The sequence below is a fragment of the Saccostrea cucullata genome, unplaced genomic scaffold (assembly GCF_032062105.1).
Source record: "Saccostrea cucullata isolate Sc308-1 unplaced genomic scaffold, CSIRO_AGI_Scuc_v1 ctg2101, whole genome shotgun sequence".
Lineage (NCBI taxonomy): Eukaryota > Metazoa > Mollusca > Bivalvia > Ostreida > Ostreidae > Saccostrea > Saccostrea cuccullata.
This window is the reverse complement of record NW_026922592.1, coordinates 43,116-58,194: the sequence shown is the minus strand read 5'-3', so window position 1 is coordinate 58,194 and position 15,079 is coordinate 43,116. Positions and strand designations below refer to the sequence as shown.

Sequence of the window (15,079 nt, the reverse complement as noted above, 5' to 3'; positions counted from 1 at the left end):
GCAAAGTATTAACAATATTTTTTTTATCGTTTTATCGTCTTACATTGTTTAGTACAAGTTAGTTCGTTCGTCGAAATAGCTTTTTAAAGTCGGATTTGAGCTCACATTAATTTAACAACTCGAGTCAATAAAACGCTTTCTTCATAGTATTTATGATATAGCGATTATAGGTGGCGATTTGGCAAAACAAAAGCCGCCAAAATGTCAGACCATGTTGGAAACATTCAAGCGTTGTGTTGAAGAGCAGAACATTTATGCATCTCTATAAAATAAAAGGTGAATAAAAAATTCAATGGAATGATATTGTAATAGATTGAACATTGAACTTGATAGGCTAAGTCCGTGATATTGAAATTAAAAAAAAATGATATTTCAGATCCCAGTTAAAAAAAATACATGGATCAGAAATGTTTTATCCCAAATACTAAAGGAAAAAATGTCTGTCAGTATGACAATTCTTTGAAACGTAATGTTAAAACTGACTCATGGTGAAAACTCGAGAACGTGCCAAGCACCCCTTCCCGGTTTTCCACAAAACATCCAACGATTCCTAAGATTGTGTGGTTCAAACTGTTTGCAAGCTTTGTCTTAACAAAGGGGTAAATTTCAAAGAGAAATATCACGAAATAGACTGATAAAGGTATTGTTAATAAAGATTCTTTAAATAAACTAGAAGTTTGATGCTGAAATTTAACTATTTATAAATGAACAGATCTTAACATCTAAATGAGATTAATATTAAATTTGAGTACCGTTCTGTGTATATCTTTTTTTCCAAAATCGGACCAAATAATATTAATAAAATAAAAGAGGATAATAAATGAAAATTTCCACTGTTCATTGAGATTTTATTTCTTTGTCATTTAGCTTCAATTTGTAAAAAAAAATATAATCCCTCCCTCCCTCCCTCCCTCCCTCCTGGGTCTGAAAACCCCCAGGCGGCAATTCCAATCAAACATTTTTTTAAGGATGGCCTCATGGGAGATGATATGGGACCAGTCAAGTCCACCACCCCCATCCACTGGGGACCATGATTTGAAAAAGATTTTGTGAATCTACACTACCTGAGGATGTTTTGTTTCCATTTTAATGTGATTAATAATTAATTCTGTTTTTTTTTTCTAATTTGAACCACATGCCTTTAGACTAGCAATATTGGAAGATGAGGGAGTGTCATCTTCGCTAGCCAAGGGTTTCTTATACGCTACTCTCCTCATAATAGGTCCTATAAGAAGAGTAGCGTGTCAGAAATCCTTGGCTAGCGAAGATGAGGGAGTGTAAAAAATATGAAAGTTTGAATTTCCTCACATACCTAGTTTCCTTAGAAATACAGTAGTAAATCAAATGACTCACAATTATGTTTTTATATTTCTTCACACTTAAACAAACAACATTACTCCGAAGTTTCTGAACTTTCACTTTCATTAATTTAGAAAAAAAATATAGGGTAGTTAGTGAGACATGGCATATAAAGTGTTAATACCAACTCAAAAAATTCTATATGATATCCAGAGACTTTACTAGTGTTCAGAAGGTGTTTAAATCTCACTATAGACCAGGAAGTATAAACACCTGACAGGTAGAAAACACAGGTAAGTGGGTCACATGATCAGAGTTTACTTAGAGATCGATAGGACGACCGCCATTACTAAAGACAGGTAATAAAGATAGGTGTAACTGAAGTATTTTGTGATTTTAAAAAATGTTTTTCAAATTCTTCAGTACTACAAACTTTAATCACTGGGAACAAAATTTCTTTAAAATAAAATTTGATATGTGAATTAATCTTGTTTTTATCAATTGACTTGTTTATAAATATGTACTGTGCTCAATTAATTTATGGTCTGTTGGACTTGGGATAGTGAATTGTCATCTCATTGAGTACAAAAAAAAGATCAAATATCCTTTTGGTCAGTGTATTTTATGCATACAGAATTCATTTCATTCATGCTCGGATTTGTTCAATTGACAGTGTTTTGTGCCCAAGATCTGTTATTTCTTGTTTTGTTACGTCACATTATTAAATATCACAATATACACAAAATCATGAAAATACTACTATAACTATTATGTTGTCTTTTCAAGTGGGATAGTGTAAGTTGACAAGTAAAAATTTAAGGTAATAGCCAAGTGACAAGAGAAAACAAGATGTATTTGTGAAACACTATGTGCCCGGTGGCAAATTTTATTTTTTAAAAAAGCTATTTTTAGGATAAAGGTCACAGTCTAGGTCACTGATACCTTAGTTTCATTTGAAAGGGCTTAATTAGTGGAGTATGCAGAGTAAATATGACGTCTATATCTCTTATGGTTTAAAAAAATATGGCAAAAGTTCGAAAAAGCTATTTTTAAAGGTCATACGAAACAGTTCATAACACTAGGATTTTACTTTTTAAACATAAAGACTGGCATGAAAGAATGTCAAATTACGTTTGGTAAAAACAATTTGCTTTTATTTAACAGAAAAATGAAGGCCTAAACTTGTCCACTTGATAAATTTGTTACCCGCTTATCGTTCTTTATTTTGTGTAAAAATTACGTCACAAAGACCCATTGATGAAAACAACACATTACATGTAGTGTAATTTTTCTGTATTTTAATTGAGTTAATATTAGTCTTTTTGTGGATATAAATGTGATTATGTTTTTAGATGAGCTATCCGATGCTAAAGAACATTTTACTCTATTTGAGATTATCGTTAATTAGGCACAGAAACTGAAATCGAGAGCTTTACATAGTAGGATGAAACCGATGAAAACCCCTATGAAATCAAGATTTTTTTCACCTCCAACCATGATTTATACCTATTTAAATTAATACCTTAGAAAAGAATCCCTTCATGTTTTTATTTAATACGTTCTAATACATGATGTTACCCCCCCCCCTTTTCCCAAATAAACACGGGGATATTGAAGTTCATGATAAACGTGGGTCAATGAAAAATCAGCGTATTTGATTGCACCCTTCTAAAATCTGAAACACGAGAACTAATGAAAACGATACATAGAAATAGAGTATTTTTGACGACATCATCGTAATTTTTCTGTCACAAGAAACGTGATTTTAATGACTCAAAACATGTGTATTACGAGTTTGCACACGTATACACATGCCCTGTACAATGTTACGGTGCTGATATTTCTATAACAGTTTGGCTGAGCAACTGCAGTTTGAAAATACTCATACAGTTCGTACATAAGATGATTAATGAGAAATCCATGCCTAAATGCCCATTGTTTGCTAGATTGAACCCAAACAATTTTGAAAATTCATATTTTTACAGTTAAACATTCTTTTTTCAAAAGCAGACTATATATAAGCTTTGTTAAAATAAACTGATACAAATTTAGAAAATTTGATCTGTTAATATATACATAAAGAAACTTGGGATTACATAGATAGAACTGCGTTTAATGTCTGACTTTTTAAAATTAGTACGATAAAAAGGGCACAGTGTTATACGTAAATGTACCAACTTTGGTACAAGAAAAATACGGGGTGAGAAAGGGTCAATGAGATAGGAAAAGCCAAAAACAGAATAAGGAATAATTGAGAAAGGGGAAACAAGGAAGCGATAGAATCATTTCATTTTCAATAATTTATTTGCAGGTTTTGTTTCACTTTAATATTTACACACCGCGGTCAATCGGATCCAGCTTTACTTATCATGCTTACATATGCGCGTGCTACCGATCGAGTATACTATAATCGATAGCGCTCATAATCTGATCATGGTTTAAAAATTTTTAATCGGAAAAAAATCATATTTTTGTGTAGGAAATTTTTTCAACTGTATGTGCTAATTGACAGCGTCTATATTTATATATTACTCAAGTACAGAAGTTCTCTTTGGACACCGTTTTTCTCTCTCTCTCTCTCTCTCTCTCTCTCTCTCTCTCTCTCTCTCTCTCTCTTTAAATAGATTTAAGTGTCGAAGGATGACTATAAATTAGACGGATAAAACATGCTAAAATCTTGTAAACATGCAACAGAATTTCAAAGACAAACACATCTTGTTTGAAATTTATATATTTATGCAAAGATTAAGTCAAGACAATGATATTTCTTTAAAAAAATACGCTGCATTTATAAGACATGATCGGCTATATAAATATTAGTAGTGACTGTAGCGACTGGGTCTTACTGACGTCATAAGCAAAGGGAGATAAGCCGCGCTAGTTTAAGTTCATCTTCGCATTCAAGTAACTTTGATCGACTCTGCTGCCTCCAACTTGCGTAAAAAATTCAACATGTAATATCAGATTTATTAATGATGCTCAGAGGAACTCATTTCCATATACAATTCAAAATACTCCAGTCTGATTAAAATCAAACCTTCACTAGCTCCTTTTTATTTTTATAAAAAGGAGCTAGTGAAGGTTTGATTTTAATCAGACTGAAAATACTCAGGACACTGTTTCGTATGACCTTTAACTTAAGGGTCATAGTCAAAGTCAAAAGGAAGGTCATTGACCTTGGTGTCATTTGAAAGAACTTTATTAGTCAAGTATGCATACCAAATACGAAGTCTCTGTCTCTTATGGTTTAAAAGTTATGGCAAAGGTTAAAGTTGACAACAGACAAACAGACATGAAAAAAAACAATATTCGACTTGGATCTATTGATCCAGGCGCATAAAAATCTAGCCCTGATGTACTAGCATACTCATGTGTCTGGAAAACTTGTCTGAAAAATATGACAAAACCATAACATGCCTCATGTATAAAATGCAGTTCTTTAGTCTGAGAGAAGTTTTGTTGCCCTCAAAAGCATTCACTAAATGCATAATCTGATATTAATGTTAACTTTAATTGCTACAGTCACAAAATCTAATGATGGACCCCCGTACCAGAGCCCAGGAATTGATGCGATGTGACCTGTGTGAGACCGCTGTGGTACAGATGCACTGTGATACATGTCTTGTCAACCTGTGTAAGGCTTGCGTGGGAGAACACATCTCAACAGGTGAATCTAAAGATCACAAGGTAGTCAAATTTCAAGACAGGAAATCTACCCCCCTCTACCCTGAATGTTCAACTCATAGCAAAGAACGATGTAAAATGTACTGTAAACAATGTGACATTCCTGTCTGCATCAGTTGCATTGAATCTAATCAACATTTAGGTCATGAATTGTCTAGAATCTTGCGAGTTTTTGATGAACAGAAGGACATTTTTATAAAAGAAAGAAATGAATTAAATGACACAATTTATCTAACCTACCAGGACATTGCCTCTGATGTACAAAACAGAATGAGTCGGTTAGAAAAGGAATATAGAGATCTCTCAACAGCCATAACAAAACATGGAGAGGACTGGCACAGAGAAATTGACAAACTTGTCAAGAAACTTAAATCTGAAGTTGATGAGATGAAAAACACACAGTTACAAACTCTACAGAAACATCTGGATGAATTAAACAAGACAATGTCTGACATCAAGGATGAAATCAATTCAACTGACGTCACTTTAGACACTAACGACTTGTCAAAACTCTTTACTATAACATTCAATGTACAAAGATACAGAAATCTTCCACCCAAAATTCTGCTATCTTTTCCCAAATTCATTCCAGCACAAATTCAAGGAGAAGAATTAAAAAAATTATTTGGATCCTTATCATCAAGTTCTTTTACTTCAGATAAACATAGCTACAGCATGAAGTCACCACAGAAATCACCAGAAGCTGGATCCTCTCCTCCAGTAAATCAGCTGCTTGATGAACCACAGACTGTAACCACCCTACACACTGGGTATGGACGACTTTACAAAGTGGCCTGTCTGAGTGATGAAGAAATCTGGACAAGAGGAGATGACAACACCATGAAACTCTACAGCATCAATCAGGGATCACTACTCAAGTCCATCACACCAAAGTCACGGAACATACCATCTGACATAGCAGTGACAAAAAGCGGTGATCTAGTTTATACTGATTACGATGTTAGAACTGTGAACATTGTGAAGAATGAGAAGATAGAGGAGGTGATCAGACTACAGAATTGGAAACCTCGCGGTGTCTGTAGTACCTCCTCTGATGATCTCCTGGTTATCATGTTCAGTTGTAAAAAACAAACAAAAGTTGTCCGTTACTCTGGCTCCTCAGAGAAACAAACCATTCAGTTTGATGATGAAGGTAAATCTCTCTATTTACCTAGTCGGTTTAACACATACTACATAACAGAGAACAGGAACCTGGATATCTGTGTTACTGACTGTGGAGCTAAAGCAGTAGTGGTGGTCAATCAGGCCGGGAAACTGAGATTCAGGTACACTGGACATGCCCCTGCTCAAAAGAACCGATCATTCTATCCACGAGGAACCACCACAGACAGTCAGAGTCACATCCTTACAGCTGATCCCAACAATAACTGTGTCCACATCATAGACCAGGATGGACAGTTCCTCCGTTACATACACTCTGGACTGAGTGATCCCTGGGGACTGTGTACAGATATACATGACAATCTGTTTGTTGCTCAATTGAGTAAAGTGGAGAAAATCAAATATCTGCAGTGAAAAGCATCACTGCATTGTATTCTAATTAAATTAAAGATATATGAAATATTACTGATATCCAAATATACTGCACTATGGAAAGTTGCATTAATTATTATTCTTTTAATCTCTTAAAGGAATTTTTAAACACATCAGTAAAACACAGTTATAAACAATCTAATTAAAATAGATCATTTACGTTCCTGTATTTTGTTATGTCGCTAACCCTTACAGTGACATTATACATATATCACATGGCTTCGAGGGTGACATACCAGAATATTTGCCCCGAGGTGACAGGAAAGCCCTGAAGTGTTATGTCACCCGATGCCAAAGGCAGAGGGTGAAATAACACTCCAGGGCTTTCCTGTCATTGAGGGGCAAATATTCTGGTATAGTCACCCGAGAAGCCATGTGGTATATGTTATATGACATTTTTAAAATTAAAGGAAAATTTAAAATCATTCAAAATTGTTAAAATGTACACATATAATCCAAAAATGCCTTCTTGACGTTAATAATAACGCTCCGTTGTTTACATTTGCTTAGCAACCGATGTCATAACATCTCAAACCCCAGCTAAAATGCGTAACGTAAAAACACGTGAACGTGATCGAAATAGTGACATAACTGTTTCCGTTGAGGGTTGACATAACTGTTTCCGGCCGGACATAGCTGTTTCCTGTGTGACTTGACATTTTTCAGGGTTTATAGCAAAACTTATAACATTTGTGATATAATAGGAAAACTTATTCAAAAATGTTATATTATACATATATCACATGGCTTCGAGGGTGACATACCAGAATATTTGCCCCGAGGTGACAGGAAAGCCCTGGAATGTTATGTCACCCAATGCCGAATGCCGAAGGCAGAGGGTGACATAACTCTCCAGGGCTTTCCTGTCACCGAGGGGCAAATCTTCTGGTATAGTCGCCCCAGAAGCCATGTGGTATATGTTATATGACATTTTTAAAATTAAAAAAAAAAATTAAATCATTTAAGATCGTTGCAATTTTCACAAAAAATCCAGAAATGCTTTCTTGACGTTAAGAATAACGCTCCGTTGTTTACATTTGCTTAGCAACCGACGTCATAACATCTCGAACCCGAGCTAAAATGCGTAACGTAAAAACACGTGAACGTGATCGAAATGATGACATAACTGTTTCCATCGGGGGTGACATAACTGTTTTCGGCGTGACATAACTGTTACCTGTGTGACTCAGCATTTTTCAGGTTTTATAGCGAAACTTATTACATTTGTGATATAATAGGAAAACTTATTCAAAAATGTTATATAACAAAATACAGGAGTGTTAAGGATCTAATTTTAATTAGTTTGGGTTATAAAGTGCCCGGGATAGGCAATTTTGCTTCGTTATAAGCATACTTTAATAATTAATTTCAAGAGCTGGGGTGAGCTCTTTAGCCAACTTTAACATATTTACACAGAGATAAAAATTAGTAAAAATATACATTGTTAGTAAGGCCTAAAAAAAAAATATGTTTGTCTGTAACCCGACCGACCCATTCAAATTATCCCCGGGTGGATTTTTTTTTTCTGACAAATGGCAAAACTTCGTTTGATCAATCAGCTGATTCCATTTACTAAATTTAAAAAAATAGCTTGTAGCTTAATTTGAGACATAAAATATGTCAACTCAGTGTACATTTACCTTAAATATAACGAGTAATCATTATTGTAACAACAGTTTCCCCCTACAACTTTCTAAAGTTTGTTTTCTGCCGCTTGGCAGCCATTTTGGATGCCATATTGGGTGTCCATTGTAAATATAACACCTGGTATTTTCGGTCCGGGGATGTTTGACCATTCATAAGCAAAAAAAAAAAAAAAAAAAAAAAAAAGAATTTCCGACCTACCGACCCTTGATTTTTTGGGAATGTTACAGGAAACAAACTTTTTTTTTTTTTTAAGCCTAAAACAAAATATAATTTAAATGAAACCATTTAAAATGAGACCTCAAGGATAAAGAAAAAAAATCACAGATACTAGCACCTATAACAAAGAATAAACTAAAAAAAAAAGAAGCAGCATAAATTGTTTTGCACACGGATGATTATCACAGTCCTAATAAGCACTGATCATGCTGATTAAAAAAATAATTGAGAGAAATAAATAATTAAAGCGCAGTACAGTACATAATATTTACAAACACTGACAGAAATGAAAGTTGAACAACAAGGAAAGCAACATAGAAAGCATGCAATTATTCATATGCTCTGCACACATATGGACATTCACAGAACACAATAATAATAGCAGAAGAGAAAAAATAAATAAATAAAACAAAAGTGTATACACACAAACAGTTCAAATGACAACAAAAGAACATTTAGGAAGGCTTCTCTGACAAAGGAAGCATGGACTGGTATTTACATACCCTACAATTACATTTCTGATATCCACACCAGGTTTAATCACTTAGTTTCACAAATTACTTAAATTTTATGGGGAATGAAAATCACTTCGCTATAAACATCTATTCATTTAAGGAATGTTTTTAAGTTTTGATAACTTTTTAACTTTTCATAATCATACAGGGAATATTTATCTCTGAAGCACAAAATTTCTTTCAATAAGAGAGATATCTCACAAGCATAGAGAGATATATCTTTAGCCAATAGAGATATCCCTTTGACTAATAGAGATATCTTTATTCCTTAGAGAGATGTCTCTTTAAACAGGGGATATCTCTTTTTGTAAGAGAGTTATCTCTTAGATATCTCTTTAACCTGTTATAAGAAAAAAGACTGAGCAGAGCATGCAATACCCAGAATAGTATGAACAAGAGGCCCACGGGCCTTATAGGTCACCTGAGGATCATGTAACAACTTTTGACAATTGAACTTATTTCGTGTTTTAAACCACATGCCATGAAATTCAAAATTTGAAAGAGGCAGTATTGCTTATTATAATTATACACTTAGCATGCTTACTCTAGTTACTTAATACCCAGAAGTAGATCAGAATAATAAAGAGAAAATGCACTTCCACTTTATAACCAGTTATGCACCTCACTCCAAAGGAACCACTTACCCTGGGGCCATTTATTTCAAAATTTTGGAAACTTTATCATAAATTTTATTTCATCATAAATGGTTGATTAATACCAAAACGAAGATTTCATTTATTTTCAGACTAAGTAAACCCCCCCACCCCTACCCCTAAATCAGGGGCATAAAATTCATCGTATACTGCTAGATGCACCTCTTTTCATCATAAATATATATATATGAACTTAGATAATTGGCATAATTTAATACCCTGGAGCAAAGGAAAAGATTTTCAAAGAATTAACGTATTTTCACTATATAATCAAAAGAGTCCCCCCCCCCCCCTAAAGCAAATGATACAGGGGACATAATAAACCACAAATTTGGTTGAGGTGCCATTCTTGCTCATCATAACTATGTACTTTGTTTATTTAATACCCAGAAGAAGAGAAGATTTTTAAATAATAAATGCATTTTCACAATATAACCAATAGAGCCCAGCATTAACACCAGAACCCCTGATGCTGGGGCCATAAAATTCAAAATTTTGAAAGAGGCACTCTTGGTCATCATAACAATGTACTTAGTTAGTTTTTTTGATACCCAGGAGCAGAGAAGAAGATTTTCAAAGAATTAATGTATTTTCACTACATAATCAATAGAGCAATGCCCTTACACCAGAACCTCTGACTGGGGGCCATAAAATTCAATAATCTGAAAGAGGCACTCTTGCTCATCATACCAATGTACTTAGTTAGTTTTTTTAATACCCAGGAGCAGAGAAGAAGATTTTCAAAGAATTAAAGCATTTTCACTATGTAATCAATAGAGCATCCTCCAACACCAGAACTAAACTTGACCCTGGGGCCTTAAAATTAACAATTTTGAAAGAGGCACTCTTGCTCATCATACAAATGTACTTAGTCAGTTTATTTAATACACAGGAACAGAGAAGAAGATTTTCAAAGAATTAATGCATTTTCACAAAATAATCAATAGAGCCCCACCCTTACACCAGAACCCCTGACCCTGGGGCCATAAAATTCATTAATCTGAAAGAGGCATCCTTGCTCATCATAACTATGTACTCCATTTGTTTGTTTGATACCCAGGAGCAGAAAACAAGATTTTCAAAAAATTTATGCATTTTCACTATATAATCAAGAGAGCCCCGCCCTTACACCAGAACCCCTGACCCTGGGGCCATGAATTTCAAAAATTTGGTAGAGGACTCAATGCTGATTACAATCATACCAACAGTTTGACTGCTTGATGTCCAGGAGTAAAGAAGAAGATTTTTAAAGATTGCACTAATTTTAGTGGTTTTGGCCCCACCCCCAAGGCCCCAGGGGGGTAGGGACCATGAAATTAACAATTTTTGTTCCCCTTCACCCATAGATGCTGTATGCCAAATTTGGTTGAAATTGGTTCAGTGGTTTCAGAGAAGAAGATGAAAATGTTCAAATGTTAACACACGACACACAACGACGGACGAAAACGGATAGCAATAGGTCACCTGAGTTTACTCAGGTGATCTAATAATATTAGGGGTGTGCAATATTATCGATATATCGGTATATTGCAATATTAAACCCAACGATAATATATCGCAATATATTTTTTCAATACCGGTATTGACGATATGCAAACCGGAAGTATTACACAAACGCTAAATATGGTGTATTTGCAGTTGTAAAGTTTGTTTTTGTTAGTAAATAGACATTGCAACAGTGTGTTAAAGGTAAGAATGGAATTAAAAGGATTAATAATTATATGTATTACAAGGATTATGTTGTAGATTCAATTCAACAACAGTTAATTTTTTTCCGGAAAACTTACTCTGGTTTCGTACTTTTCTTTATCAAAATGGCGGACGAAAAAATTTTTATAAATGATGTTTATCCAGTTTAGGTTTGTGATGCTTAAATATTCTGATTCCTACGTCTGAGGACGCATACCGCGTTTAAAAAAATAAAAGAAAAGTTGAGATATGACATAATACAACAGTTTCTCAATTTTTACGAAGTTATTTTTAAGAAAGGGAGAACCTGTCGACTGTCTTAATTTTACTCGAAAAATATGTCGATCTCTGACACTAATAACTAAGACATTTAGACAGGGAACTAAATAAACAGTGAACAGCAAACATTATCTGACGTGAAATGATCAGATATGGTATTTTAAGTTTATAATTACACTAATTTTCGGTTCACATCAAACTTTACATGAAATAGACAGCAATGCAATATATTGCAATATTCATCGCAATATGCCATCAAATATTGCAATATATCGCAATATAATTTTTCTGGCGATATCCACCCCTAAATAATATATTGACAAAAATGCTATAAATCCCTTGTTTGAAACCACAAATAATAAAGGCAACTTCATTGATAAAAATGTTTAAAGTTTAATATTCAAGAAAACCAAAGAAGGAATAAAAGTTCAAATCGATGGATCGAACTTTTTCAGTTTATAAAATAATCAACTACTGTAAATCACTTTTTATTCACGAGAACTTTATTTTCGCGTAAGACAGAGTACTCGCGAAAATTAAATTCTCGCGTATAATAGTATTCCTAAAGATTATATAGAGCAATAACCACAATTCGTGAAAATTTTGTCTCGCTTATCAAGATTCAATGACTATCTCGCGAAAATAAGGTGTCGCGAAAATTAAGTGTTACAGTATTACTAATTTGAAATCTTGACAAAATTGAATGACTTGCTATGTTTAATAAAGTTATAATGTAGAATATTAATATGTTGAAATTTAAAATACTTTAATGTACTTTGTGCATAAAAAGTTTATTTCCGGTAAAGGTAGAAGTCATTTTAGATGGACTATTGCTTGAGAGATATCTCTTAAGATAAACTTAGAGAAATATCTCTTTAACTTGGAAAGTTATTTCAAAAAGTAACAGAGATATCTCCCTAGGTAAAAGAGATATTTGTTCAAGTGGAAGAGATATCTCTGTTATCAAAGGAGATCTCTCAAAGTATAAGAGATATCTCTTAAAGTTTAAGAGATACCTCTTTCTCAGAGATATCTCTTAAAAATGAGAGATATCTCCTTAAGTTTGGAGATATCTCCATTTTTTAAGAGATATCTCTACAATTTTAAGATAAATCTTATTTTCCAAATAAATAGCAAAAGGGCTTGTCATAATCTTGCATACCAAGCATTGACAGAGGTATATTTGGGAGCATGAAGGGAAAGATCACTCTGGATAGAGTATGTATATCGCTACTGTGTGATTTTGTATTTGTTTTAGTCAACTATCTAAAGCAAAGAAGAAAATCATTTTTTTCTTAATTTAATAAACAATCTATATCTCTATACAGGAGACATTTACCTTAATGATTTCTTGTCCCATGACTCCACCCACAATGGCACACACTGGACTCAACTCAGCAAAGCAGAAACTGTAAACAGTTATATATGTACAGGGTTAGGGTTTCAAAATGAAAAGAACTTGGAGACATACTGGTGTATTCTAAAAGCAATTATACTAGTTAATTATGTATAGATGATGGTATTATGAATATAGTTGTTTTAATTTTTTTCAAAATCTAGCCCACTGTCTTGCATAATTATGCAAAATAAAGTTCCTGTGAATAAAAAGTGATTAACGGTACCTAGCGAAGTCATCTGACAGTAGACTGGGGCTGAGTTTCAGTTTCTCCAGGGTCGCTGTTTTCTGTTCTATTAATAGCTTAATATCGTTCTCTTTCTGTTTGACATCAGGGCGTCTGTTGTTGTTATTCATAAAGTCGTGTAACACTGCAAAACCGAAACAGATTTATCTCAGACATGATTTAAGCAGGAGTATAACAATTAAAATATGAATCGTTCAATTCAGATAAAAATTGCTAAAATTAAATTCTGATTTCAACTAAATTTTCACATGTGAAGTATATTTTTAAGATTTGACACCTGAATTAAGCATAACATGAAGGGTTTTTATAAATATATATATATATATATCTAATATTTCATGTGATTAAAATATTTCTGATCTTTAGTCATTTGTTCAACTCAATTTGTAAGGCCATATAAAATTGAAATCTTGGTTCTCAGGCCCGCGCGCATCCGTCTTGAGGTAGCCGCATTGCCGATTTTCAAGGGCGGATTCAGGGGGGTTTGGGGGGGTTCGGGAAAACCCCCCCGCTCATTGAATTTTTTTTTTTTTACAAGTGTCATTTTATCATTTTGTTGCATTGATAAGACTCTAATATACACGAATCCATTGTTCTGTACAACTGTGAAATATACTTCAGGACGTAACAGGAAATCACTTTCCACTTGAACGCACACAATACACAGGTAATCAACAGAGAGAGGGGTAATGAAGTCACAAGATCATCGTGCAGTACAATGTAGTCAAGTATCAACAACAGAAAACTGCATAGTTACGGTGCTGCTCAGTAATATTCCTTTGCTGATAAAATGCATGTTTTTTTTTATTAACTATTTGAATAAACTATTATATAGGGTTTTTTATTTACCGTTTTAAAAATTAAATTAATACATTTTTTTTACATCATATTGACAGTATACTCAAGTAAATTGAAAGGCACTAATTAGGAATTCTGAAAAGAATCCAATGTTTGATTTTTTGAAAGTGTTTAAAATTGCACATCAGTTGTATCTTAGAAGTCAGCTTGACTAAATTAATTGAAAATGCATTTAAAAGACAACTTGAAGTCAACTGCTTGTATTCCTAAAATTGTCAGATGTAACAATTTTTAAAGCAGTCTAAAGTCTTGTGTTAAAGTTAAATTACATGTAGTTTGAAACATCTTATTTATCTAAATTCTTAAATATTTGTGATGATTGGTCCTTAAAAAAGCTTCAAAAAGTACAAGAAATGCTGGAAAATGCACCATTTTAGAACTATTTAAAACATTTTTTTATGGGGGGGGGGAGCCCCCCACTCCATTTTTTTTAAAACAAGGTCTAAAGTCTTGTGTTAAAGTTAAATCAAATTGAAACATTTTATTTTTCTGGATTCTTAAAAATTTGTGATGATTGGTCTTTAAAAAAAGCTACAAAAAGTACAAAAGAATGCTGGAAAATGCACCATTTAGAACCATTTAAAACAATTTTTTCAGGGGGGAGCCCCCCACTTCATTTTTTTAAACAAGGTCTAAAGTCTTGTGTTAAAGTTAAATCAAATTGAAACATTTTATTTCTCTGGATTCTTAAAAATTTGTGATGATTGGTCTTTAAAAAAGCTACAAAAAGTATAAAAGAATGCTGGAAAATGCACCATTTAGAACCATTCAAAACAAAAGGGATACCCCCTCCCATGCCCTCCCCTTTCGCCCCTTTGGGCCTCAAAACCACCCCACATGAACTTCTGGATCCGCCACTGATTTTATTGTATTTTTGATAAAATAAAAAGTTGGTATTGCGGAGACCAATCCGGGAAAAAAATTTCCGACCTCATTTGTTTCGTAGTTTAGTATTCAAATATCATTTCTGGTAGTCATTTACAATAAGATTTTGGCTATTTCACTTGAAAATACATTCGAGGACATTACCTACGATGTTTAC

General features: G+C 33.6%; 2 protein-coding genes across 3 annotated transcripts in view; one reads left to right on the top strand and one right to left on the bottom strand.

Moving 5' to 3' along the window:
* The window catches only part of LOC134262030 (SUMO-activating enzyme subunit 1-like), a 54,839-nt gene that overhangs the window by 31,865 nt on the left and 7,895 nt on the right, over positions 1-15,079 (bottom strand). For both annotated transcript variants that reach the window (XM_062744408.1, XM_062744407.1), the window contains exons 7-8: positions 13,159-13,303; positions 12,876-12,945 (exon numbers count right to left, since the gene is read on the bottom strand). In XM_062744408.1, the coding sequence (XP_062600392.1) occupies positions 12,876-12,945; positions 13,159-13,303 (215 nt within the window). The remainder of the gene's footprint in view (positions 1-12,875; positions 12,946-13,158; positions 13,304-15,079) is intronic.
* On the top strand, positions 1,623-6,593 carry LOC134262029 (tripartite motif-containing protein 55-like). Its single transcript, XM_062744406.1, has 2 exons — positions 1,623-1,658; positions 4,822-6,593. The coding sequence occupies exon 2, from the start codon at positions 4,834-4,836 to the stop codon at positions 6,517-6,519; it is 1,686 nt and encodes a 561-aa protein (XP_062600390.1). The 5' UTR covers positions 1,623-1,658; positions 4,822-4,833; the 3' UTR covers positions 6,520-6,593.